Genomic DNA, 26,586 nt, shown 5'->3' on the forward strand with positions numbered 1-26,586 from the left:
TTTGCTATTAAAATGTTGCATTAATATGAATGCATATTTTCAGACTTTAATTTTTTAATTTTTAAAAACAAAATATATTTTACATAATTTGGTGGCTCCCCTGCACTAACTCTGAGAACCCCCTAGGGCTCCCAGACCCCCCGTTGAAGATCTCTGTTCTAATCTAATGATTGGCAAATCTACGATCAGTGTTCATAAAATGTGTTTGTAGATTTATGATTATGCTCACATTCATGTATTTAACATCCATTTCCGTCTTCTTCTCCAGCTCGATAATAATCTCCCTGTGGAACCTCTTGAACTGCAGAGAGAAAACACACACCATAAATTTATTGCAACACACATCACGCTGCATGCACGCTGTACTCAACACAATGTACAGTTCAGTCACATGGGATGTTATGGTAGGAGTGGAGTAGTCTATATCATTGACGTTCTTTTAGGTTGGATATCCGTTGGCTTCCTTTGTGTTGGCATTTTAAACTCCGGTCGATTTATGAAGACTATGGTTAACCTTTTCTCAGATCTACGCAGGGTAAATCCAGACAGCTAGCTAGACTATCTGTCCAATCTGAGTTTTCTGTTGCATGACTAAAACAACTTTTAAACGTACACACGTTCCACCAAAACAAGTTCCTTCTGAGCATATTTTGCAGCGGCACCGTGGCTAAATAGATGAGATTCCACCCATCAGATGTCTTATCAGCTTGTTAAGGTTAAAGATTTACAACTTTCCCCTCTCGAACATAGATTAGATTTTCGCAGATTACAATCAGTCCCGGGTAGAAAAAAAGAGACTGTTTTTCATTCACACAGTACATTATTTTTTATAATTTGTTTTGGCATTTTAGGCCTTTTTATCAGCAGGACAGCTGAATATGTGAAAGGGGAGAGAGAGAGGGAATGACATGCAGCAAAGGGCCACAGGTCAGAGTTGAAGGACTGAGCCGTTGTACAAGAGGACGCACGCTCTACCCGGTGAGCTATCCAGGCACCCCCCACAGTATGTTATTTGCTCTTTTTAAAGAGATTGTGCTCATTTCCAAAACTGTTCTAACATCAGACTGATTGTTGTGTTTCAGTTGTTGTCAACACAAACTGGCGACACTTGACTTCAATTTACTTCTTGTCACTAGCAGGTATCTAAAGCATTTCACCCCGAGGCAGCAGGGTCAGGAATGATTCTGTGATTTTTTCACTCTTGTCAAACTTTCTTTTACCATTTGTTACAACTATTTTAAACTCTCTAAAATGAAAAGAATTAGCTCAAAAGCGTAGAGAGGTTATGTGTCGAGAAAGAACAGTGTAGCAAATGGCCGATCTGTCTATTAAGTGAAAATAAGACGAGTGCTGGTGGCCCCAGGGTACTTCCAGGAATGACAATCAGTCACTCTTAGAGGCTCAACAGGTGACTTTTCAATGCACACAATTGTTTTAATGGCATAATTGCAACACAGGAAAGACTCTTTTCATCCTTCAGAGCCATTATGTTGCTTTCATTCTTCTGATTCTGAACAAGACAAAATAGAGCCAATATAAGGGGGACAATAAAAAGAGCTGTGAGCTTTACTGAGAGGGTGTCCATTCAAAATCCAAGCTGGCCAAATTCTATGTTTTTCGTACTGGCAACAAATCCCGTGAAAAGACCCAAACCTATAATGTGTTAGCTTTGGCTTTCCAAAAACTGGATCACAGTGAGTCCAGGAAAGTTATTTTATCTGCTTTTATATATTTAACTGTTTTAACTGCTCTTCAATGTTTAATTTCTTATACTGCACTGTAACTTTTTTCTCGTATTTTATCTGTTTTTTATTTTTTAATCCGTTTTCATGTAAATCCGTTTTTAATTTTGTTATCTGTTTTCATGTAAAGCACTTTGAATTGCCCTGTTGCTGAAATGTGCTATACAAATAAAGCTGCCTTGCCTTGCCTAGTCTGTCTCTCAATACTTTCCGACTTCTATACTATGTCAGTGGCTCTTAGCCACAAGACCGTTCATTACTACTTAAGACGTTGATCTTTAAAAACAAGTCACAAATAGATTCTTTTATTTAAAAGAAACAGTTTCCTAAAACAGCTGGGCACTGTAGTTTTAAAGCTACTCAAACAAATTGTGCATTTGTTGGGGACTATTTTCAGTGGCATTTGGTGCACTAGTGAGCATTTATGGCAGCGGGGCAGTGTATGTGGTATCGAATCAAAATAAAACTACAGTGCCCATCTTTATTGTAATGAAGGCTCATGTCACCTAGTGCAACGGTGTGGCTCATCACTGTATTTTAACAGGACAACAACGGAGGTCGATGGCACAGAGGAATAAGATAGATCATGCTTTGGATACACAGGATATACTTGTTTATAGGATCAATTCATTGTTAGTTTTGGCTTTATTTGTTGGATTTGTTGACAATAAGAAATACTATACAATACCACCAGACATATTTTAAGGCTACTTACATTCTCTTCCAGTTCATTGTAGACCTTCCTGTGGGCCTCTGAGATCTCCATCAAAACCACACCTAGATAGACAACAGGAACAGCTTTTAGTATTTCAGAGATCATTACAACAAAAGAGAAACTCTTCTTGAATGTGTGGCCCTGTGGTTTTGTATTCTGAACGGGGTCAAGAGGAGCTTTTTGGAAATACATCTATTCGCTTTTATGCTGAGAGTTAGAAAAGGAGAGTGATACCACTACAGGAAGTGACACATACTCTCCTGTTAAACCACAATGTGTTGTTTTTGCACATTTTTTAAAATGGATTAAACAAACAAGATATGTATGTGTGCTAATTAGACGCGGCAGCCAGATGCTATTTGAGAATTTGCGACACGCCGTGCTGACCCAGACCTGGGTGCAGACCCAGACCTTAGATTGACTGTTTGCACCCCGTAAACACACGCACAAGCGCACCTCCCAGTCATATTCTCCCATAAGCTCTCACTCCTTTACAAATAACTCTGCTAACCCACAGACCAGCTATATTATTCCAGTAAGAATCAATAATATCAGTAATCAGAGGTACAGCGCTACACGCTCCTCTGTGCTTCCTTTGGAGCAGCAACCCATTCATAATGTCACCCGACTAAGATCAGTAAAATCAAACGTAAACCAACGAGGTACTATACTTAACAACCTAATTGGTATTAAAACAACCACTACAACGATTGAACAGAATAGGAAAATGAAATGTGGACTATTAAATATTAGATCTCTGTCTTCTAAAGCATTATTGGTAAACAATTTGATATCAGATAATCAAATTGATCTATTCTGTCTAACTGAAACATGGCTGGGCCATGAAGAATATGTTAGTCTAAATGAAGCCACTCCTCCCAGTCATATTAATACTCAAATTCCTAGAGGCTCAGGCCGAGGAGGAGGAGTTGCAGCCATATTTGACTCAAACCTCAAAACTCCCAAACTCGCAAATTAAAACAAATTTCACGAAAACTTGAAAGTAAATGGCGTTCCACTAAATTGGAAGAATCTCGTTTAGATTGGCAAGACAGTTTGAAAACCTATAGGAAGGCCCTCAGAAATGCCAGATCAGACTATTAAAGAATTATAATAAGAACAACCCAAGGTTTCTTTTCAACACTGTAGCCAGGCTGACAGAGAGTCACAGCTCTACTGAGCCATCTAGTCCCCTAGCTCTTAGTAGTCGACTAGGGACTAGTAGACGACTTCATGAGTTTCTTTAATGATAAAATTATAACAATTAGGGATGGAATTCATCACTTTTGGCCCTCAACTTCTAACGGTTCACCTTTGAATGCAGGAGTGCTAGAAAGAACGACAGGACCTGACATATACTTAGACTGCTTTTTTCCTATAGACCTTCAACAATTAATGCTAAAGGTCTCTTCAGCAAAGCCATCTACCTGTCTCTTAGAACCCATCCCAACGAGGCTACTTAAAGAAGCGTTACCCGTGGTTAACACTTCATTACTAGATATGATCAATATGTCTTTATTAACAGGTTATGACCACAGTCATTTAAAGTAGCTGTGATAAAACCTCTTCTGAAAAAAACCACCCTCGATCCTGAGGTCTTAGCTAACTATAGACCTATATCTAACCTTCCCTTTCTCTCCAAGATCCTTGAGAAAGTAGTCGCTAATCAGTTATGTGACTTTTTACATAGGAATAGTCTATTTGAGGACTTTCAGTTAGGATTTAGAAAGCATCATAGCACAGAGACGGCACTGGTGAATATTACTAACGACCTTCTAATGGCTGCTGACAAAGGACTTGTCTCCATACTTGTCTTATTAGATCTTAGTGCTGCATTTGACACTATTGACCATACCATCCTTTTACAGAGACTGGAACATTTAGTCGGCATTAAAGGAATCGCACTAAGCTGGTTTAAGTCCTATTTCTCTGATCGATCTCAATTTGTTAATATCAACGATAAATCCTCTAATTACGTAAGAGTTAGCCATGGCGTACCTCAAGGCTCAGTGCTTGGACCAATTCTTTTCTCCTTGTATATGCTTCCTCTAGGCAATATTACAATATATATACTATTTTACAACATTCAATTAACTTTCACTGCCATGCAAATGACACCCAATTATACTTGTCAATCAAGCCAGACGAAACCAGTCAGTTAGCTAAACTTCATGTGTGCATTAAAGATATAAAAATGTGGATGACCTACAATTTTCTGATGTTAAACTCAAACAAAACTGAAGTGATTGTGTTGGGCTCCAAACACCTCCGAACTTCATTATCTAAAGATATAGCTACTCTGGATGGTATTGCCCTGGCCTCCAGCACTACTGTCAGAAATCTAGGAGTTATTTTTGATCAGGATTTATCCTTCAATGCCCATCTAAAACAAACCTCAAGAACAGCCTTTTTTCATCTTCTTAACATTGCCAAAATTAGGGATATCCTGTCGCAAAACAATGCTGAAAAACTAGTCCATACATTCGTTACTTCTAGACTGGACTACTGTAATTCTTTACTATCAGGATGTTCAAATAAATTTCTTAGGACTCTCCAGCTGATCCAGAATGCTGCAGCACGTGCTCTGACAAGAACTAAGAAAAGAGATCATATTTCTCCTGTATTAGCTTCTCTGCATTGGCTTCCTGTAAAATCCAGGATTGAATTTAAAATCCTTCTCCTGACCTACAAAGCTCTAAAAGGTCAAGCACCTACATATCTTGAAGAGCTCTTAGTACCTTATTGTCCCACTAGAGCACTACGCTCCCAGAATTCAGAGCTTCTCGTGGTTCCTAGAGTCTCTAAAAGTAGGATGGGAGCAAGAGCCTTCAGCTATCAAGCTCCTCTCCTGTGGAACCAGCTCCCGGTCTGGGTTCGAGGGGCAGACACCATCACCATATTTAAGAATAAACTGAAAACACTCCTCTTTGACAAAGCTTATAGTTAGGGAGTGAATAGAGTAGAGTAGAGGGAGGCAGGCCGATACAGCCCAGACAAGGTTGGGGAGAGTTCTAGCCTGATCAGGCACCTCTCTTTGGCCTGCCTCTCTTAGTTATGCTAGTTATGCTATTATAGTTCTGTTTACGGGGGAGGTTCCTTCCTTCCTGTGACAAACCGAGCTGCTCTCTTCTCTCTCTTTCCATCTGTTTCCATTTGTGTGCATCCTTGCCCCTGAAATGCTTGTTACTAACCTAGCTCTGAGGAGTTTACTCCCCGGAGTCCTTATGTTTCTTTTCCCGCCCAGAATATTCCCTTGGATTAGGGTGGCACCAGGATCTTGGTTGGAGCTGTCAGTGTGGTCCAACGCTCTGCAATGCCCTGCAGTGTCCGGCGATGCTCTGCAGTGTCTGGCTGCGTCCTGCCAAGTGTCTGCGTCTTGCTACACCCACCCATGCTGTGCTTTGCCATGCTACATCCTGTAACGCCCTTCAGTGCCCTGTTATGACATGAACTACTACAACTACCATTTGTAGTCACTGTTCCATTATCTTTGTGACTATTATTGCCACTGTTCAGCACACCCCCAACCGGCACCGTCAGACACCGCCTACCAAGAGCCTGGGTCTGTCCGAGGTTTCTTCCTAAAAAGGAGTTTTTCCTCGCCACTGTCGCATTAGCCACTGCTAATGCTTGCTCTTGGGGGAATTACTGGAATTGTTGGGTCTTTGTAAATTATAGAGTGTGGTCTAGACCTACTCTATCTGTAAAGTGTCTTGAGATAACTCTTGTTATGATTTCATACTATAAATAAAATTGAACTGAATTGAAAATTAATTGTGGTTTTGCTACCTTGAGACAGAGCCAGGCTAGCTGTTTCCAGTCTTTGTGCTAAATTAAGCTAACTGGCTGATGGTGGCAGCTATATATTTACCGTACAGACATGAGAGTGGTATCAATCTTCTCATCTAACTCCTGGAAAGAAAGTGAACAAGCGTATTTCTCAAAATTAAGTAATTTCGTTATGGGAGGTACTGTAGGTGACAGAGAGCTTTTGGAAACTAGACTAAACTAAAACAGTTATATAATAACATAAGATGCAGATTCAGGAAGTGATGTCATTTACGATAACTTGTGAAAAAGAACCATCAACAAAAAACACTTTCCAAATTTCCTGTATAAACCTGACCTGTTTTTCATAAAGTCTTGCATACATCTTTACAGCCCATATTGCACAGATGACTTATCTCCTTTCAATATTTGAACAGCTGTCAATAAGTAATCTCTATGAAACGTTCTGGTATTGTGCGGTCATACACAGAACAGTCTCCATTCACAGACAGGCTACAGCATAGATAGAGCAGCATTTGACATGAGACAATGGGAGTGAGTCAATACTGTAAACAGAAGTGGACAATCGTAGCTAAGCAGATTATAGTGCTACCTCTATCACAATAGGGTGAAATCTAGACTCAAGGTTTACTATAGGACACAGTGTTCTGGTGAAACCTGTAAAAAACAGTAAGGGACATGTGATAGTGTCACCATGAGAGCAAAAGTGGACAACCTGCAAGAGTTTCAGCATCTTCAGAAGAAAGTAAAGAAAGCACAGGTGTCTAGTTCACGTTGTGATATTTAGGGAAACATCTCAATGTCAGCACACTCTACCTAAACTCACACTGGACCCAACACCTGACATTCCTCCCTGCACACCTCCACTCAGGTCAAACAAACGTAATGACCCACTAATGCAGAGCTGTACTTCTGTGATCCAGCAGGCAGCGGCCAGTTACAACAACATTGCCCTCTGAAGGTCACCAGAACGTACTGGTAAATGCTGCCTTTGTGCTTCAATGGGGAGGGGTGGCGCTTGGGCTCGGGGGCTGTTTGTACAGCCCCAACAACGGACCGCGAGGGGTGGAAGGGGGGAGGCTGAGAATGGACGGGAGGGCCGTTGTACACCTGCAGGTTTCACCTTTGGAGTTAATAAGGTGTGAAAGCCTGCTGGCTGGAGAGTAAACGTTGGTATAAACTGCACGTGAATCATGAATCTGTCACATGACAGTGAGCAGAAAGAAGTCAGAGAGTTGATACTTGTATGCTTCCTCTCCATGAAAATACAGTATGAGAGCTGAGGTGTAAGAAGTACAAAACTGGATTCTTTCGCGCTAAACTGTGAATAAAAAACTAAAAGAAGTACCTGGCTACACAAAGTTTTTTAGCATCTACTGTACTGAACCTGCTATTCAAGGGCATCGCCAGAGCGCCTTTTTCTCAGTTTATCTAATCTCCTATATCGGTTGCGGGCGATTTGTTTTCTTTTAAAGGATTTTAAGTGGCAAGATTATCTAATTTCGCCTTGACGATATCAAACATACAATGTTCACATGGATTTCTACGCAGGTTTGTACGGGGTTGGTACAAGATCCCTGTGGAAAACTACACCATCCATGATTCACCAACATGACTTTGTGATTCATCAATATAAACACTTCGCATGTAGCTTGCTAGTCTGAGCGTTAAGCCTGGCTGAAATGAAAATAAACACCATGGAGTTAAAACATTCATAACCCAACTGTGCTATCGACCATTACAGTGAAAAAGTGTCACAGTAAAACAGCTGAAAAAGCTTGAAGTTGAAGAGTTGGTCGTTTAAAAATTGGTCCAGTTAACATAATTTGCACGGGTTCCAGTATCAAATGCCTGTTTTACAAGACTGCAGATAGGACACAGAACAACGCCTTCGACATTCTCAACACCTTCGACATTCTCAACAGGTGATGCCAAGCTGGGAGTGCCCTGTGCCAACCCCTGCCTATTTGGTGCTAGATAAGGAAACTGTACAATATGAGATGACGTTGGCAGGGCAAACACTGGCAGCTGACCTGTTTGCACCTCTCCTCAGGCTCGCCTTTTTTCACCACTTTTATCTAACTGGCAATCCTTCCAAGTTCCTCTATTGCCTTTACTCCTCAATCCAAGAGCAACCAACATGTCGCGATCGTTGGTCATCGTCTTGTGGAAGCGTTTCATCCCCCAGATGCATCACTGGGCTTGTCCATATAGACGTGTGTGTGATGAAATTCGGCCACGTCCTATATGTGACTCAGGATCAAATGGTATCTCATTTACACACATTCCAGTGCAGGCAGGGCAGACACTGTTTGTATATTGCCATAGATGACTTACTCCCTTCCTGTTATCATAATGATGTCACTGTGATCAGTACAAAATCCAGTGTGGTGGAAACACATGCGGAGGTGGCTGTGGTTAAACACCATCTACACTGTGGACTTCAGACACCTTTAGTGTATAACAACCAACCACAACCAACAACCACTGCATAGATCATGATTGAAAGCTCCAGCTTGGCTTATAAATGGCCCTTGTATCTACAAACCGGGCAAATATGTGAAATGATCGAAAGCTCAGGAGTGGTTAATTAATGGATAATTAATGAGGTGAGATTATTTGTCAGCAACAACTACATAAACTCATAAATGCAGACTGAAGGAAAGGTTGCATTGTCAAGACTGACTGAACAATGAGTGGACTCTTTGAAAACAACCTCCAACCTCTATTTGATTTGTTTTCAACAGTCTATGCCTGTTTTGGGAAAACAATCTGTGACTGTGTGACTGACCCTGATATTTATGGTCTAGCTAATTGTCCTCAGCAACTGCTCATACTTCTCATGCGCAGTAGAGCTGATACCGCCTATCAGGATTTATTTCAACACTCTTCTGCCGAGAGTTAGATAAGAAGATCGATACCACTTTCATGTCCTATGCATGTGGCTGAGCCAGGAGGTCGTTAGCTAATATTAGCATAAAGACTGGAAGCAGGAGGACACACCTAGCCTATCTCTGTAAAGAAAAATCCTGACTTACTTTAAACGTGTTACTTACTTATTTTATATAACATGACAATAATTTAGAGGTGTTGGTAAGCAGATTTTTTTAACCTTTGGACGGACCCAGGCTAGCTGTTTCCCCCTACTTCCAGTCTTTATGCTAAGCTAAGCTAACCACCCCCTGGCTGTAGCATCAAATTGAAGGCACAGATATGAGTGGTATTAATCTTCTCATCTAACTCTTGGCAAGAAAACAAATGTACTTCCCCAAATGTCAAACTATACTTCCAATGAAACTTGAGCATGTCAATACTTTAATTAGCCTAAGGTGGGCACTAGAATTTATTATTCTACTTTGTTTAAGAATGCTTGATTCTGATTGGCTGGGAGGAGGGCATTAACCCGGCAGGTTGCCCGCTGACTGAGCACAGAGTCATCAAATAGTAGATCAATACGCCGCTTGTATGTTTTTTCTTTCACAGAAATTTCAAACATGAGGTCCATTGTAAAAATAAACCTTGTTTAAAAAAAGTTTCTAAAATGTGTCGGAAATCTATCGGAGGGTCAGTCGATACATAGTTTCGCAAGCGAGATACAATGTAGCAACTACGTTATTAAACTAACGTTAGTGATCAGATGCAGCCTTGTGTGGTTGCTCTAGAAACTAATTAACGTTAGCTACAGTTGAGCTAACGTTATTCGCCGTAGTTCTAAACATTACAGTGTTTTAAAAATGGACGAATTCATTGTCAATTTTAATATATTTGGAGTAGGGACGACATTTGAGGACTGGTTAAAGAGCGACGAGGACGACGGAATGACAAAAGAAAAAGAAAAGGCCCAGGGTACCCGTTTCCGAGATCTGACAGATGAGGAGCTGCGTACAATTGAAGACGGGGCCCTTGAATCAAACACGAAAAAGGCAACTGCCTTTGCTAGCAAGGTTTTCTTTCTCTGCCATGAATTTCCCTATGCCCTTCTCTATGTCTCATTTTACCAATGGGAATGTCCAGTTTAATACACATAAATGAATCGCCTGAATCGCAATAATTTTATTATACATTTACTGCAAATAAAAATGATTTGGAATAAGGAATGCATGTTTGATCGATTGCAATTAATTTTGATTATGGATTATTTGAAAATTGATTATCCCTTACTTATGTCATATGCATAATCTCAGTTATTTTAAGAAAACACAACTGGCCCAAGAGATCCCTATTAAAGCTCTAGAATAGAAAAACATTCTTAATTAGTGAACATACAGGTATAAACTGTATTATTCATGATGGAGACATGCATTGTTATTAAGGCTGAGCCTGTTCCTCTCTACCAAGTGCATGGCCAACTCTTGAAAAGAAAAAGGCTTTAGAAGTTCTTAGATTCATAGAAGTTCCTAGACGTTGCACCTAATAGTTTTTTTGAGCCAGGATAGATGAGTCTGCTCCAGGTGTTCTCAGACACAAACTATAACGCAGGGAATAAAATTAAGGGACGTGTATCTTCATTGACTTTGGGAAACATTTTATGGTTCCCTGATGCTTCTGGTGATGTTGCCTCTGTTGAGGAAAGATAAATTGCACATCATGTACTGCTGATACAGGAAATACTGTGTGTCGTGTCTACAGAGCAAAACAGTCCCGTGAAATAGCTCTAAGCCAGATTTTTAAAATGTCACAAACATCAACCTCCCTTCAGACGAAATAGCTCCTTTCAAAAGCCGAAATCTGTTTCAGAAGCTATCAGCAGGAAACACTCAGCGGCTTCTCCGTTCTGAATTCTCATTCTCTAGGGAGAACGAAATGGCTCTGGCTGACATTAACATTTCTCTCATGCTGACATTGTACTTCAATATTTCTAAAGTTTATTTTGACAAACAAAGAAAAGGTGGAAGGGGTGGGGATGGTGCTATTATTTCTCCTGTAACATTTTCAGTCCCTCAGAACCTGCAGCTTTTCACAGTGGATGGCAACTCCCTGTGGAGTCCAGTCATGGCCAAATACACAGGAAGTATTCTTATTGTACACACCCACTGAAAACTATGACTTTTAAAAATAGCCTATAGATTAATATATGGCACACCAGCCGCGCTGCCATGGCACTGTACTGTATTATATATAAATGACAACCAAATGAAATGTATTCACTAATGTTAAGCTATAATCATGTGTAATTTCACATGTGAAACCAATAGCTTTAAATGTTTGCTGAACAGTCGCCACTGGGGCCTAAAACTAATGTCACATTTCATTTTCAAAACAAACATGTAGTCTGTTTACTTTTCTTTTTACTTCTGTGTAAAATGTATATCCATGCTAAATGATACCTTGCTAAAATGTAGCGTGACAGTGACACAAGCAGAGGCGGTTTAGAAGCGTAACTGTGCAACTCAGAATAATTTCTTACGGGGATTTCGCCATTGCCCTGCCTCTTTAGCAGACTAGCGGCAAGTCCTTTGCATTGATTCCAAAGGGAGAAGTGAACGTGAACACAGATTATGAGCCCCATAGTCAACAAAGTTGACACTTAAAAGGAGACAAACAAAGGCAACAAACTCTTGCAAGATCTGGCAACACAGAAAAGCTTCACTCCATCAACTAACGATCGCGAACGCCACAGATAACACATTTTTGTACAGCTAAATATGGCTTTAAGCTGTGTAAATAGATTATGTTAGCAAAAGAAAATGTAATACATTACTGAATTTCAACTTTTTATCCATAAACTAACAACCATACACTTAGGAGACAGAAAGTGTATACCAATTTTACACAGCTTGTAATGTCCTTGTAATCTTTAATTATAGAGCATCTATGGCACAAGTAGAGATGAGCAATAAAGTTAGCAAACTGACTTGGTAATGTCAGTTACACAGCAATCTCTTTCTTACGTTACCATTAGCCATTAGCTGCTGGTTACACAGCAACATCTGCTAACTTAAGCAACCATTAGCTACTGGTGGAGCATATTGAATCTATCGATTCAACTTTTAATTTGTAGGTAGAAGACTGGGTTAAAAGATTTTGTCCTAAAAAGTTACATAGTACTATTTTAAGGTACATTTTTGAACTTTTAAAATGATCAAATACTCAGGGTAATTGATTGTAGTTATCACTGGTAGCAGCCCATTAAATGGTCACAAATGGAAGAAATGATTTAAAGTAGGACATGGGAGAAAATCTCATCTAAGGGTTATCCAAGAGGGTGGCTTTTATCGGACATTATGCAAATAACTAGTTGATAAAGTTTAACATTGGACATTATAAAGTACACTATAAAGTATGCTCTTGTTTTTCAAACAGCACAGGTTGATTTTCACTCATCTGTCTGTCTTTAGGCAGTTGTGATGTTTGACTAAGTATTTCCTTATAAATAGTACACTTTCTCCTCCATTATAGTATAAATTTAAAAAAGAAAATGTGGACAAAATAGTCCCAGAAAAGGAGTAGGGCGGTATGAAGTACAACCCTCAGGTACCTTTCTGCAAATACCTGCCAACCACAGTGACGCCAATTGCTTATTACACCACACACTTTAGAGAAAAAAACGTTGTCATAACAACACAGTAATGCATTCTGTCTGTTATTTCTTAACAGTTGTGCAGTTTCAACTCTATGCCTAAATCTGTCAGAGATGGCGTGAATGATTAAAGATTCACTTGATGCAATAATAAGCAACTGTAAATCCTGTAGAAGTATTTACGAGAAAGAAAGGGAGGAAGCTGTAAAGGCTGCACGTTCTGACATGTCAATCGTTTTTTAACCCTGTCTTGTGTCTTTTGTTTTATTACATATAGCACCAATACAAAAAAAAGTAAATGTTTGTGTTTTTGCATACAGTTTGACCTTCTACAGACTGATAGTAAAGACTGACGGTGAGGTTTTGGTGAGGCATATGGAGAAACGGGATGAGGAGGATCAGTGGTGGGAAGACAGTCTTCTCTGTCTTTCTATTTGTTCAGCGTGTTTGCTACTCTGCTCACTGCAATGTGTGAGAGAATTCACACCTTCTTGCTGTGGTCCATTCCAGGCAGTCAAGGAATGACTGCCGAGCTTAGGGTTCAAGACTTCATGTGCCTTTAACTAGGAGCCATTTTAATGTTGGGATGGATTATTATGATTGGGGCTAAATAATCAATATAAATAGTCACATATCGCATATAAATAAACTCTTTCTTTTTTTTAACCAAATCATCAGTTTTGTCTGTTCTTTAAAAGCGTCATTCTTCTACTAAAATATGCTGGAGATGCACATATGCAACATTAAAGCTGCAGACATTTCCACATTCAAAGTAAAGTTGGCAGAGCATCTGGTGTGGCATTTTTGAAGTTACTTCACCTTGTTGTTTTTGCCATGCAATGAAAATGACACAGGCCGACGGGTAACATGAACATTTTGTTTAATGAAGCGATGATGTACTTGCATCGTTAACTGACAGGTGCAGCCTGACAAACAACCAAAATTGCGTAATAGCAGGATATGAAGATTGTTTCACTAATTTGCAACTAGAGGGATGTTGTACTCTCGGTGTAATAATGGGTAATATAAAGTTTTTTTTAAATATCACTAAGTCTAACCTGTGTATCTATATTTCAAAGCCTGCTCAGTTTACACTTTATTCTAGTAGGTTTTAGAATAAAGGCATAAACTATTTCTTCATGGTTTCATTTTCAGACACTGACACTGCTCTGATGTTATACTATGCTGCCTTGGTGTTTTGCTAACTTCCTTATTGCCATATATTCTTTATTTACATTTTCACCAAACGTGACAGACATGCCTAATCACGTCTCTTTCCCACAGTGGCAGATCTGTGAAACATTTCGTCTCATTTAGTTTATGACTTGAAGCAATGCAAATACAATTTAACAGAAGAGAACTGGTCAATATGTAAGATTCCCCAAGGTCACAATTTTCCTTTGAAAGACCAAGTGCTAAATGGCGGAGTATTACTTATCCATTTTCACTGCCCTACTCTGATCCCCTGCCTCTCACATCAACCTGAGCTTACACAAGGCCAATTTGTTAACCCCTCCAATAAGGAGTGACTCAACAGATTACAAAAGAAAAAAAAACTTGATGAATCGTAATAGCACAGAATTAGGACCCCTGGACAAAGTAGGTAAGCTCCACACTTTAGCACTAATAGAATAATTGGAGATGAGTCACATGTACACGCTTGATGGCAGACTCAAAGAAGAGATAGAGGAAGCACTTCAATCAGGCCGAGAGGTGGAGAGCAGACAGTAATGTATTTCGGCTCCTACTGTGCGGCAAGGGTTCAATTAATGTTATTTCCAGAGGTTTGCATAATTGACCCGCATTTGGGATGATAGTTGCACTCAGGCAAAATATGTCGTTGTGATGAATTTGCATAGGAACAGGATTTCTATGGTGTCCATTATCGACAGGATGTTTGGGTGAAACAAGGGTGGTGATGTAAGTGTAAAGGTCACTTTCATCATTTCATAGTGACTTTAAAGGAACACGCCGACTTATTGTGACTTTAGCTTATTCACCGTATCCCCCAGAGTTAGATAAGTCCATACATACCCTTCTCATCTCTGTGCGTGTCGTAACTCTGTCTGACGCAGCCACCGCTAACTTAGCTTAGCACAGATCCTGGAGGTAACCGGCTCCAACTAGCCTACTGCTCCCAATAAGTGACAAAAAAACGCCAACATGTTCCTATTTACATGTTGTGATTTTTAATTGTGAGGTCACATGAGACACAGCCATCTTCTAACAGTATACAAACTGGGAACTATATTCTCAGAAGGCGAAGCACTGCTACTTGGGCGGAGTGATTAGCTTCTCAGCTGCTGCGAGCAAATCACTCCACCCAAGTAGCAGAAGTAGCAGTGCTTCCAGGATCTGTGCTAAGCTAGGCTAGCGGTGGGTGCGTCAGGCAGAGTTACGACACGCACGGAGATGAGAAGGGTATGTATGGACTTATCTAACTCTGGGGATACAGTGAATCCCAATAAGTCGGTGTGTTCCTTTAAGGAATCAGTTAGACATTTTGGGAAATGCAGTTCATCACTTTCTTGCCAAGAATTTTAAAACCACTCTATAACCACGGGGCTATTTCTTGGCCGGCAGCAGTGAATTCCGAGAGTCTTGTTGTCACTGTGAGGTTGAGGGTAACCCCTACTGTAAAACCACAAATTGATATTTTTAACTTTGATTTTTGTAGAAAATAAACAAACAAAACATAATGTGTTAATAAGTGAGCTTTAGAGGGGATGGTAGATGGACTTTGTTACCTTCGAAGAGATCCAGGCTAGCCTTTTCCAGTCTTTGCTAACCGGCTGCTAGCTCTAGCTTCATATTTACCATACAGACATTAGAGTGGTGTCGCTCTTCACATCTAACTCTCAGCAAAAAAGTCAAATAAGTGCGCTTCCCAAAAATGACAAACTATTCCTTTGAGTACATTTCCAACAGAAATGAAGGTGATGAATCACTATCTTTTTCAAGCTCTATAGCTTCACCACAGAGACACTGGAACAGACCCGCTTGAGGTTTCACTCACAGTAGGTGGATTTAACCTGGACTCGCATGAAACTCACCAAGCTCTCTGGAGACTGGAGACACGATCGCATTCTCTCCGACCTTTGAGACCGCTTCAAAATAGGCCTTCCCAGCAAGAGTCATCGCTGCACGGGGAGACAGACAAACATCATGAAGTTACTGGCTAGGAAACTTTATTCAACTCTTTGATTAGTGGGAATACTATTTACATTGAGGCCAAATTCAAAGTTCCCATTAGCACTTATAGATCATTAGGTGTAATCCAACTTTGAGGGTGAAGCTGTGTTTACCTGTGACTGATTTCTCATAGCTCTTCCCGAGGTTGACCAGGTTCCTCAGGCCTGGGTTGAACTGCTCCATCACATTCTGGGACAAAGAGCAGAGATTAAAGGTTGTGGAGAAAAGCAACAATTCCAACTCCTCTTTTCCTGATCAAATGATACATTTTCACACAGTTTTATAAGTAATTTTCTCGCTTGCTTACAAACATCTCTAATTTCCTTTCAAAAATAATTTTAAAAAAAGGACCTGGCGAGAATAATAAAACTCATGAGGCTATTTTTGTATGAGTGGGTGCAGAAGAGATTACATGAAAACAAGGGTGTTTGTGCTGTTGCTCTATAAATATCACCATGCAAGAACAATTAAACTTTCAATCTTTAACTTGACCCCTCTTATATGCTTAACAACTCAAAGTCCCACACAAAGTTGCAGCTATTTGTTGCATGAACCTCAGCTCTCTCTCTCTCTCTCTCTCTCTCTATTGAAATGCCTCAACAATCAAATGCTGTTCACCTCCCTGTCTCTATTCCCCTGGCAGGCAATAGAACAATGAAGGGGCAGGTATGACTTTACATGAAGAACAGAGCAGAGGAGGAAAAAAAAGGGAAACAGGTTCCTTTTTTCACTTCTTTCTCTCTCTCTCTCTCTCTCTCTCTCTCTCTCTCTCCCAGCTGAAATTGTGACACACTGTAAACTATAGGTATGACTCTCTCTTTCGCTGTTTGTTTGTGTGTGTGTGTGTGTGTGTGTGTGTCTCTCTCTCTCTTACACACACACACACACACACACACACACACACACACACACACACACACACACACACACACTTTGTATTGCTAATCCAGCGAAGACACTAAAAGATCATTTAACCCTTATTCCCCAAGCCCCAAAGCATAGCATTACCTTTTAACCTCTCCTAAACTTTTTTGGACTTTGATGACATGTGGTCCTCGCAGAGACCGCACACCCAGACACACTCACCTGCTTATCACATGTGAGAGGCAGCAGTGTACACTTGATAAGAGTAATCTACTAATCGAGATAAATCCCATGATTAAATGACTATTGATCAAATCATTTTATGTCCATTGACAAGCTAGAGCAGGTTGTTTTATGGGAAAAACTCACTCATCACATGTCAGACAGACAAGAGGGCTTTTGACTGCACTGTGGTTTACTGTGTTGTATGCATCGATGAATAATATAATGACTGAAAAAATGTACTTTTCATCTTCTTGTTGGACTTAAAATAGCCTACTGTTTTTAGATTATAAAAATGCTTTATTACCATTGTAAGCAACAATAGAAAGTTTCAGTTTGAAAGCAAAAGAATGGGTCTATTATACAAAAAGTGGTAAATGGGAAGAAAACTGTCCCAATAAAATAAAAGCACAGGCACCCCATACACCATAACTCTCTAACAATTTTATAGTATGGTATTGCTGTGATTTGTGGTCAGTGTTAAAATGCAACAAACCTGAATCATAAGCCAACTAAGAAAAGCTGATTACCTCTCTTTAGCCTCCATCACAAACCAGGGATAATCTCTACCAAATATCGATTACTATGTACTTATTTGCTATGAGACTTACCTTGTATGTACTTTCAGTAAGCTTGCTAACATCTTCTGGAGCCCGAGACATGATGGCAGGTTGTTTCTCAAGCCCAGAAGTCCAAAAAAAAAAAAAAAAAAAAAAAAAAGGAAAAGACAAAAAATAGGAAAAATAACAATGGTTTCGTAATCCAGGTGTTAACTCACTCCGTATAATAAATCCCACAGTCGGTTCTGCTCCTTGTCTGCACCCTGAGTCCGTGCATGTAGGCAGAGAGACGCTCAGCAATGGGCGGCGGACGCATTGACTGACTGGCCGACTGACTGACTGGGACACCGAGAGACTTTAGGGCGGAGGAGCGCGAGGGAGGGAACCGTGACGTCACCATAGGTGTTATACAAATTGAAGTTCTCGTTGGATGAAATGCACAACTTATGAAATAGTGTTCTACATCTGTCATAAAAACAATTTTTAAAGGCATGACTCATTTTGGCAGTGTTCTGGCGTTAACATAAAATGCTCCAGTTGGCCATAAGAGGGCGATGTAATACAAATATTTACTTTGTACAGAAATCCACATAGTGGTGGATGTTATACTGTAGATTCAGATCATTTAGATGCTTTATTGAAGTAAAAGTAGCATTGAACATTGAAAGTGAACACAAGTATTAAAAAGGTATAGGTAAGAATGCCCACTGTCTTTCTGATGCCATAACATGATAGCAACATTGGTCAACTGGTCAAGATGGAGCCAGATTCAGTCCCTTCATATACAGTGTAGTAGAAGGAGAAAAGATCATAATATGGATAACCTACTATGTAAAGTACAAGAACCTTGTACATTGTAAATTGTACTAAAGTACAGTAGGCCTACTTGTACATGTAGGTGAGACTGGGGACAGTTGCAACACTTTCTGCATTTTTCTCAGTAGACAATTTGGATTAGCTCAACCATGTTTTTATATATTAAACTTGCATCTGTCTTCAAATTACCCATTTAAGATGATTACATGTGACATATTGTTCACAATATGTATGTGAACGGAAGAAGTCAGATGTTACAATTGACCCCAACCCTGACGCAGTTGCAACACGATCAGGAACCACTGTTTTATGACAAAGTCACACCTCAATGGGCTACATGTGAGAAGCTGTTTTATACTACCTGATAAGACATTAACATGTATCATATGCAGCTAAGTAAAAATATCACATGGTTTTAGAAACTTGGAGGAAAAGTTGATGGAAACATGGTTTGGCATTTACTGTAAAACATGACTGTCCATGGCCTGATGGGGGCGGTATACCTCAATATATTGAAAAGCCATAAGTGTATTATCACCAACATGCTTTTGCTGAGGCTGAAACGCATCACATATTATGACTGAGGTAAAGCTACATTCTTGGTATGCCAATATAGAGTACCAATGAGAAACATGTGCTCTCTTTTTTTTTCTTCAACATTTCAAATCTGTTGTCATGCGTCACCTCATTGTGTGGAATCATTTATATGTTAGGTAGCATGAGGCTAGGCATTGCTGTAAAACAAAGAAAAATAGTCAGCAGCCCAGCATGACACGATAGCAGGAAACAATAAATTGTATAAGGACACTGACAAAGAAACTGTATTTAATGTGGATTGGTCATGTCATGATCATAAGGTTAGTACTAGCTGCCTGCGATACTGATCCGGTGTATCGGATTGGTGCATCTGGAGCCCAGTTAGTAATCAAGCCTTTTATTCAAGTGTAGCTTCAATATATTTTAGCCAGACAAAACAAATAATGTAATGTTCCTGCTCTGTTTTATCCATTATGAGTACATTTTGAATGTCTTTATACATACAATTGTATCTTTTTTTCTTTACTGTATATGTAAGAGAGTGAAAGGGGGGCTATTATGTTGACTTTTATTATGAAATCGAAATAAAGACCAACAAGAAATGTTAATACTATTTTTATTATACTGTATATATACTTTCTCAACATATTTTAGGAATAGCCACTTTAAAAATCCTGCTTTTGGGGGTAATTCTTGAGTTGTTAGCACCACCATGTGGATATCAATACACCTCCTCTGTCATGAAATCAAGCGTTGTTTCAGTTTTCAAAGAAAAAAAACTAGCCACATTTTAGAAAGAAGCCCCACCTCACTGACAGGAATGTGAGCCAGGCCAGAGCCTCCTACTCAAAAGCAGACTGTTGTTCCAGAGCCACATGATTCAAACGCATGGTGACAATTTCAAGCCTTTACAGCTCTCATCTGCATGCTCTGAATCTCACAGGCAGTCAGTTCTGAGCCACATCACCCACTTCCTCCCCCCCATGTCCCACCACTCTGCTTTCAGCTTTCTCTTTATTTCTACTTGAGGTCCTCCTGAGGACCAGCAGATATGGACAGGTAAATCTAACATCTATTAACATTTAAGACATTTGACATTCTTGACCCTTTTTTAAACTGCTGGATGTATTCTTGCAGACTTTTTTTTGCATGGATCTTGATGCTCCTTCCCCTGGTCATCCTGGGTGTGGCAGAGACCACAGACCCTTTGACAGATTTGGGTAAGCAGTCTAGCATTTTCTCATCTATACATTTCTTACACGCATCATTGATTCATAGCTAAGTATATATATATTTTTCGAAACAGAAAATATAGCTGGGAAGTTGGTTTTCTATCAGATGGAGGGAAACGCCACCTATGTGAGGGACACAGGAGAACTGGCTTCAGATGTTCCCACTGAGACCATGTTTGAACTCTTCGATCCCCAAAAGAATTTCAGCACAGCAAAGTTTACCTATACATGGGACTTAGGGAACGGGTACAAGTACTTTTCATATTTGAACTATAAATAAAGGTTTGGGATGCTTTTCTTTTTCCATTAATACTTCTTTTGTTGCAGAGAGGTGATCCAGGGGACTGAGCCGGTGGTCCGCTATCATTACTCAGAATCAGGGAACTACACACTGCGGCTGAAAGTAGGAGCAAAAGTGACAAAATATGCACCTATAATTACTGACGTCTACTCCACGGATGTCCAAGTGCTCGGTTTGTAGTTTTACGTTTTAGTTTATGTGCAGTTTACCAAATTTAAAAGCTTCATATTTAGCCGTAGGGCTACTTTACATGTTATTCCTTGAAACAAATAAGTGATGAAATGACTTATAACTGAAAATAATTTGTAGATCCTATTAAACACATCGAGCTGAATGGGCCTTCAGATTATGAGGTGTCTCAGAACACCAGTTTGGCTTTTCATGTTGATGGAAGGTAAGCTACATTTTGTTTTTTTATTTTGTGTTTATCGCCATTAAAGACCTTTTTAATGCAATATGATCAATGCAAGTTAAAAATGATTTTAGCCAATAAAAAAATATCATCCAATCTCTTATCGTGTGTGTGTGTGTGTGTGTGTGTGTGTGTGTGTGTGTGTGTGTGTGTGTGTGTTTAGTCCTCCCATATGGGTGTGCTGGCGTTTCCTGCCCAACTGTGTGCCAGACATGATTGGGGGCTGCACGCTGATAGTGCTGTATGAAAACACCCTGCGACTGAACCACACCTTCACCTCTACCGGCGTCCATTGCTTGGACATTAGTGTCCGCAATGACATCAGCAAGCTGCAGACCTCCTTCAGCCTTTATGTCAGGAGAAACAGTGAGTGGCGAGACACACACACACACACACATACACACACACACACACACACACACACACACACACACACACACACACGCACGCAGGCTACTTACCATGAAAAGAAGATGGAAGGAAATAGGGAAGGAGAGACGAAAAGACAAAAACTAAATTGGACAAGAAAAGAAACAGGAGTTAAAAATCAGAGGATTCATTTCTGAATGGTATATTATTCTTGTAACAACAATGAAACTCTAGTGATTATCACAACTCATCATGGTTTTTCTAAGGGTTTATAAAACTCTTTGCCCTTTCAGGGTTATAAAAACCATTCAAAAATCGAATAGATAACGCCAAAAGTGTCGTGAAGTTACACAGCAAGGCTGAGGCTCTCTACACAATTCTGTAGATTCTTCTCATTCATTCACTTTACTATACAGGACTGCATTTGACTTTACGATCCTTCACCACTCATTCAAGAGGTGCGAGGTACCGGAAGCTGATTTGTTCAGGCCCTATTTACCCTGACCAATAGGCTATCCTGACCTTAACTACACAGGTCCAATGCCTAACCCCAATCAATCAGGCTGCTACGCAGGGTGGGTCTTTAAAAGAAAGAAAGTTCTGCTGCTCACGACGCTGAAGCCTGAGTAAGGGGCCTGGACATCACCGGGAGAAGGGACGTCACATTGAAGGCAGTTTTCAGTTACTTGTGCTGCCATTGTGTTCCCCCTTATCCTATTTACACCTTGATCCACGTCACTGTGGAAATCTTAATAATTGATTATATTATCATACCATAAACCCTCACAAAATGTATTTATTTTCCATAATGTTTCTATCTATTTATTTGTATTATTAAATACCGTATATTATTCATTTTGTAACCCTTTGGTTCATTTTATTTACTGTCCAATTAAATGTGAATCCACTAGCGACTTTATGGCCATTTGGCTCTCTTGGCTCTCAGTGCTAGACTCTGCTTTGATGCAATTTGAATAAATAACAATGAATTAAAATCAGTGACTCTTTACAATGATTCATCAATTTGATTTGGTGCATGCTTGCATGCATACAGTTCATTATTTATGAATTATTTCAGTCCCGCACCACCAGGCTCAGGGACAGCTTCTTCATGCAGATTGTAAGACTTTTAGAACTCTTGAGCTTGCTCTGAGCTCATCATCATGTCATTTTACCTTTAAATACTTAACTTACTGTTTTACAAACTGTAACAGCTCTACGTATATTTATTACTTGCCATACATATTTACATTCCTGTTTACATTCTGTTTGTTCATTTGCAATACTGTCGACACAAATTTATATTACTCTATTTACATTTTATTCTTGTTTATATTGTAGCCCTATATTTAAACTTGCACTATTTTATGTCTTAGATTCAAGATTTCCATTGCCAGTGACTGCTTCTCTGTAATTGTTGTACACATGATAAGAATGAAGAATTTGAACTTCTAATTTCCTTCTGGATCAATTAAAACGCTTCTTGAAACTGAGAGAAACTGTGTAGTGTCATGGGGTGTTTCAGATAAAAACCTAACATGTGCCGTTTAGCTGTGTTAGTTCCACAGACAGAGAGGGAACAGTGAGAATGAAGGAATCCGGGCACATGGCTGCTGTGTTCAATTGATTCGCTGCTGTTGTGATCCAACTCTAATACGTAATAGCCAGCTTTTAGTGTAAGCTTCTTATTAGCTGCAGGAACATTTTGACTTGCTATTGGAGACTTTGAGGGGGGGGGGGTCACAGAAACTTGTATCTTTTGGACTTGGCTACAGTGTTGTTGTCATTACTTAGAATTCCTCATGGGGGCGACAGAAACTACGCACTATAGCTTTAACTAAAATATCCCATTTCAAATGGAACTACATGAAAATAAGAAAAGGACCACAAGCGCAAGTAACATTTTTTTTTTGTTTCTGTGTGAATTGCAGATAACCCTCACATGCTCTTCATCCTGTCATGTGCTGCCATTCTTGTAGCAACCTTCTCCTTCATCATGGTCATCGCCTGCCACCCGCGTCTTTACAACAGATCACAGGTACAAACCTAAACGGGTTGCAACATCTTACAATGACTAATTACATTATATAAAGCAGGGCAGGGGTGTCGGGGGGGGCTGAGTATATAGGGCCCTCATGTGAGAAGGGGGCCCACAAAGATACTAGAATAAATAGCCGTGGATGCGGGGAGGGCCCCCTAGAGGATGCCTGTATACAGGGTTCAGACCTTTGGCCTGACCCCAAAAAAATTCTAACAAAAGATTTCTCAGTGGTTTACAGTAGTATCAGATGTACTTTTTATATTGTATTAGCTGAAAGTGAGACGGAGCAGGGACCACCATTGTATAAAATTGAGTTGCACATTAAACTGGGCCTACAGTAATCTATAGGGCGGCCTGAAGCCTCTACACATGCTTTTAGTGATGCACTATACTAAGCTATTAAGTAGTAATTGTTGACATATTCATATATATTTATACATCATGTTTTAATGTTAACAGTTAACAGCACAGTGCGTCCTTAAGCTTAACTGTACCTGTGGATGCCTACATTAGTGGTTACCGTACAGGCCAATAAGCCTATCATCAAATGTTTTTTTCATAAATAGGCTGATTTATCCTTGCTAATAATATCTTGGATTCATGTTAATGTTGTTTCAGACATTTTAATTTTTGGAAAAAAAACTTTCAAAAACGTATCAAACAATTGTTATGGTAATAATGCAGTAACTCTGAGGACCCCGTGTTGAAGATCTCTGGTTAAAAGTAGGATTTAATCTTTAAATATAACTCTTTATACAGGGTTTCAAGGGGTAAGAAGGGTTGACTAAGAGCTGAATAAAGGACAATAAATGTGGCCAATATTATCAAACTGGCTTCAATGCATGTGCACTGTGGAAAAACTGGGAAAAGTTTCAGTAAAGTGCTTAATCATGTTTAGCAGTAAATAATCACTGATGAATAGAATCCAAACCTTCACAAAGAGCGTCAGTGGTTGTGCTTAAATGCAGTTCATGACCACAAGGAGGCTGTCTGTGCCCAGAAATAAAAGATATTGTGTGTGGCACAGGAACACCGAGAAATGTATTTAGTTTGTGGAACTGTGTTTAATCTAAAAGCAACTTTGAAACAAACTAAATGTTTTTGCAGATTGCTAATTCCAGCAACGCCATATTCCAGAAGAACCAGGACTATGGAGGTCAAAGCACGATTCTTTTTAACTTCTCCAACGTGGGGAGGGGAGAGAAGGAGCCACTCCTTCTGCAGTATGGGAATCAATACTTGAGTTAATTATCACACTGCTCCTCCGCCTGCTCTCCGTCTGTGCTCCAGCATCCTGTGGATACATGTACGTGTAGGGTTTGTGGCAGACGAAAAATGCACAATTATGGCGTTACAGGACAATTCTCATCTTGCGTGTCACCATGTTATATTGTAGATTTTAATGAATCAAGTTGCATAAGCAGTGCCTGTATGTACTTAGGACTGTGGTCTAAGCTGTGTTAAGAAATGCTAAAGACACCAATGTTCAGTAAGCTGTTAGGTCACTTTCCATAAAGTAGCGATCAATTAATGAGCCACAGAGCTTAGGCTGACATTAAAATAAACTCATAATAAATTAATGGCACAACTGCAGGTCATGTTTAAACAATGAGTGTTAATTTACGCACGCTGTGAATGGATCAAGCCACTCATTTATTTATGTTTCTTTTTCATATTGATGTATACATTTGGGCCTTGCTTTGCTTTGCTTTCCAGAAAAAGAATAAAACATGTGTTTTTCTTTCTCTCTTTCATATTGCTGATCACACCGTATATTGTGTTTAGTTATGAAGTTGTCGAGCCTTGTAGAGAATATTTTTTTCTAGTATTTTTGAGAACTGGGAGAGCAGTGAAACAGGTCTGTAGTTTGAAAGTATATGTGTATCACCAGCCTTGTATATTGGTATCACCTTTGCCATTTTCATTTTATCTGGAAAAACTCCAGTTTTTCAGAGATTGATTACATACATGTGTTAGAGGTTTAACAACACAACCAATAATACTTTTGACCATAAACATGTCAATACCATTCCAGTCTGTGGACTTTTTACTCTTAAATGTTATAACAATCTCAATAATTTCTTTTTTATCAGTTCCCTTAACAAACATAGATTCATTAATATTTACATTCTTGCTTACCACATCATTTATACTGCCAGCCTTTGTGAGCTCCTCAGCTAAACCTGGACCAACTCCAACAAAAGAAATCATTAAATTCATTTGCAGCTAAGCTCATATCCTTAACCGCTGTATTGTTTTTAGTCTGAAAATAGTTGGTCTCCTGTTTTGCCTTTTTTTTTATTCTTGATAATTTCATCCCTTCCAGGTGTTTCTTATATTGCTTCTGTTGTCCTCCAGTAGTTTACTGTAATAATTCTTTTTTATTTTTTCTCATGATTCTGTTCAGTTTGTTTTTGTATATCTTATATTTGTTTTCTGCTTCTTTTGTTCTCTTCTTTAAGAACTTGCTATATAATACATTTTTGTTCTTACATGCATTTAATAATATACCGTTAGTTATCCACGGTTTTTCATCAGATTTCTGTTTTACTTTTTTCATAAAGGGATGTTACAACATTCAAAAAATGAATCATAGTCTTCATTTCACGTTTCCTACGTACACTTTGGCCCCAGTCTTGTTTCATTAAATCCTCTTTGAGAACTGCAAAAATCCCTCCGGTCGGAAAGGATTTTTGCAGTTCTTAGAACTAAACGTTTCTAGAACACTTTTTTCGTCGTGTTCCGACAGGAAAAATTTGGGGATTTTTAAGTTCCTCTGGCCGCAGTAGCGTACTTTTTTAGCTCCTACTTCAGAGCAGGGTCTTTTCCCTTTTCCTTTTTCCTAGGTGTACTTGATTGGTCGAACTTATAAGTCACGCCCACTGCCAACTCGGAACTTGCAGACAGAGCAACAACCAACAACGGGACATTTTTAACCATTTTCACCATCTTATTTATCATTAAATTCACTTCTGACAACGTTTTAGACGAGAAATTAACTGTTTAGATTTCGAATATAGGCAGTCTTGCGAAAACTGATGCCGAATTGACAATTTGCTATAAAGTTTTCGGTGTTGAGACCCTCCATGAAGTGAGGCGACAGCCAGCAGGCGCCTGCCCCGGCTTCTAGCTCGTCGCTCGGCCAGTCATGCTCAGACACCTCGCTGTGAGCTGGAGGTCTCTCAGACCGCTCTCGTAAATCAGAGGTTTTTATTTCGCCGTTGACGGTTCGTTTGTTTAAATATCACAACACATGTCCATCATAAGATTAACG

The 26,586-nt window shown here is 39.5% G+C and overlaps 2 protein-coding genes across 6 annotated transcripts in view; one reads left to right on the forward strand and one right to left on the reverse strand.

Moving 5' to 3' along the window:
- baiap2l1a (BAR/IMD domain containing adaptor protein 2 like 1a) overlaps nucleotides 1-17,953 on the reverse strand; it is a 30,445-nt gene extending 12,492 nt beyond the window's left edge. For 4 of the 5 annotated variants that reach the window (XM_078279158.1, XM_078279156.1, XM_078279157.1 and 1 more), the window contains exons 1-5: nucleotides 17,656-17,953; nucleotides 16,072-16,147; nucleotides 15,820-15,906; nucleotides 2,458-2,519; nucleotides 230-301 (exon numbers count right to left, since the gene is read on the reverse strand). In XM_078279158.1, coding sequence (XP_078135284.1) covers nucleotides 230-301; nucleotides 2,458-2,519; nucleotides 15,820-15,906; nucleotides 16,072-16,147; nucleotides 17,656-17,706 — 348 coding nt within the window. In that variant the 5' untranslated portion in view covers nucleotides 17,707-17,953. Of the gene's footprint in view, nucleotides 1-229; nucleotides 302-2,457; nucleotides 2,520-8,279; nucleotides 8,481-15,819; nucleotides 15,907-16,071; nucleotides 16,148-17,655 lie in introns of those variants that run through there. The other variant, XM_078279159.1, reaches the window with a different exon arrangement.
- A 2,163-nt stretch (nucleotides 17,954-20,116) lies between these two features.
- tmem130 (transmembrane protein 130) lies at nucleotides 20,117-24,560 on the forward strand. The gene is made up of 7 exons (XM_078279975.1): nucleotides 20,117-20,177; nucleotides 20,264-20,435; nucleotides 20,517-20,662; nucleotides 20,800-20,884; nucleotides 21,066-21,268; nucleotides 23,203-23,309; nucleotides 24,420-24,560. The coding sequence occupies exons 1-7, from the start codon at nucleotides 20,117-20,119 to the stop codon at nucleotides 24,558-24,560; spliced, it is 915 nt and encodes a 304-aa protein (XP_078136101.1).
- Nucleotides 24,561-26,586: the final 2,026 nt, after the last annotated feature.

This window comes from Sander vitreus, chromosome 21 (assembly GCF_031162955.1).
Source record: "Sander vitreus isolate 19-12246 chromosome 21, sanVit1, whole genome shotgun sequence".
Classification (NCBI taxonomy): domain Eukaryota; kingdom Metazoa; phylum Chordata; class Actinopteri; order Perciformes; family Percidae; genus Sander; species Sander vitreus.

Excerpts from the sequence above, each read along its gene's own strand:
- tmem130 (XM_078279975.1), top strand. The coding sequence starts at position 20,117 with ATGCTCCTTCCCCTGGTCATCCTGGGTGTGGCAGAGACCACAGACCCT. Across the intron at positions 20,663-20,799 it reads CACGGATGTCCAAGTGCTCG|ATCCTATTAAACACATCGAG; the intron begins GTTTGTAGTTTT and ends AATAATTTGTAG. Across the intron at positions 23,310-24,419 it reads GTCTTTACAACAGATCACAG|ATTGCTAATTCCAGCAACGC; the intron begins GTACAAACCTAA and ends ATGTTTTTGCAG.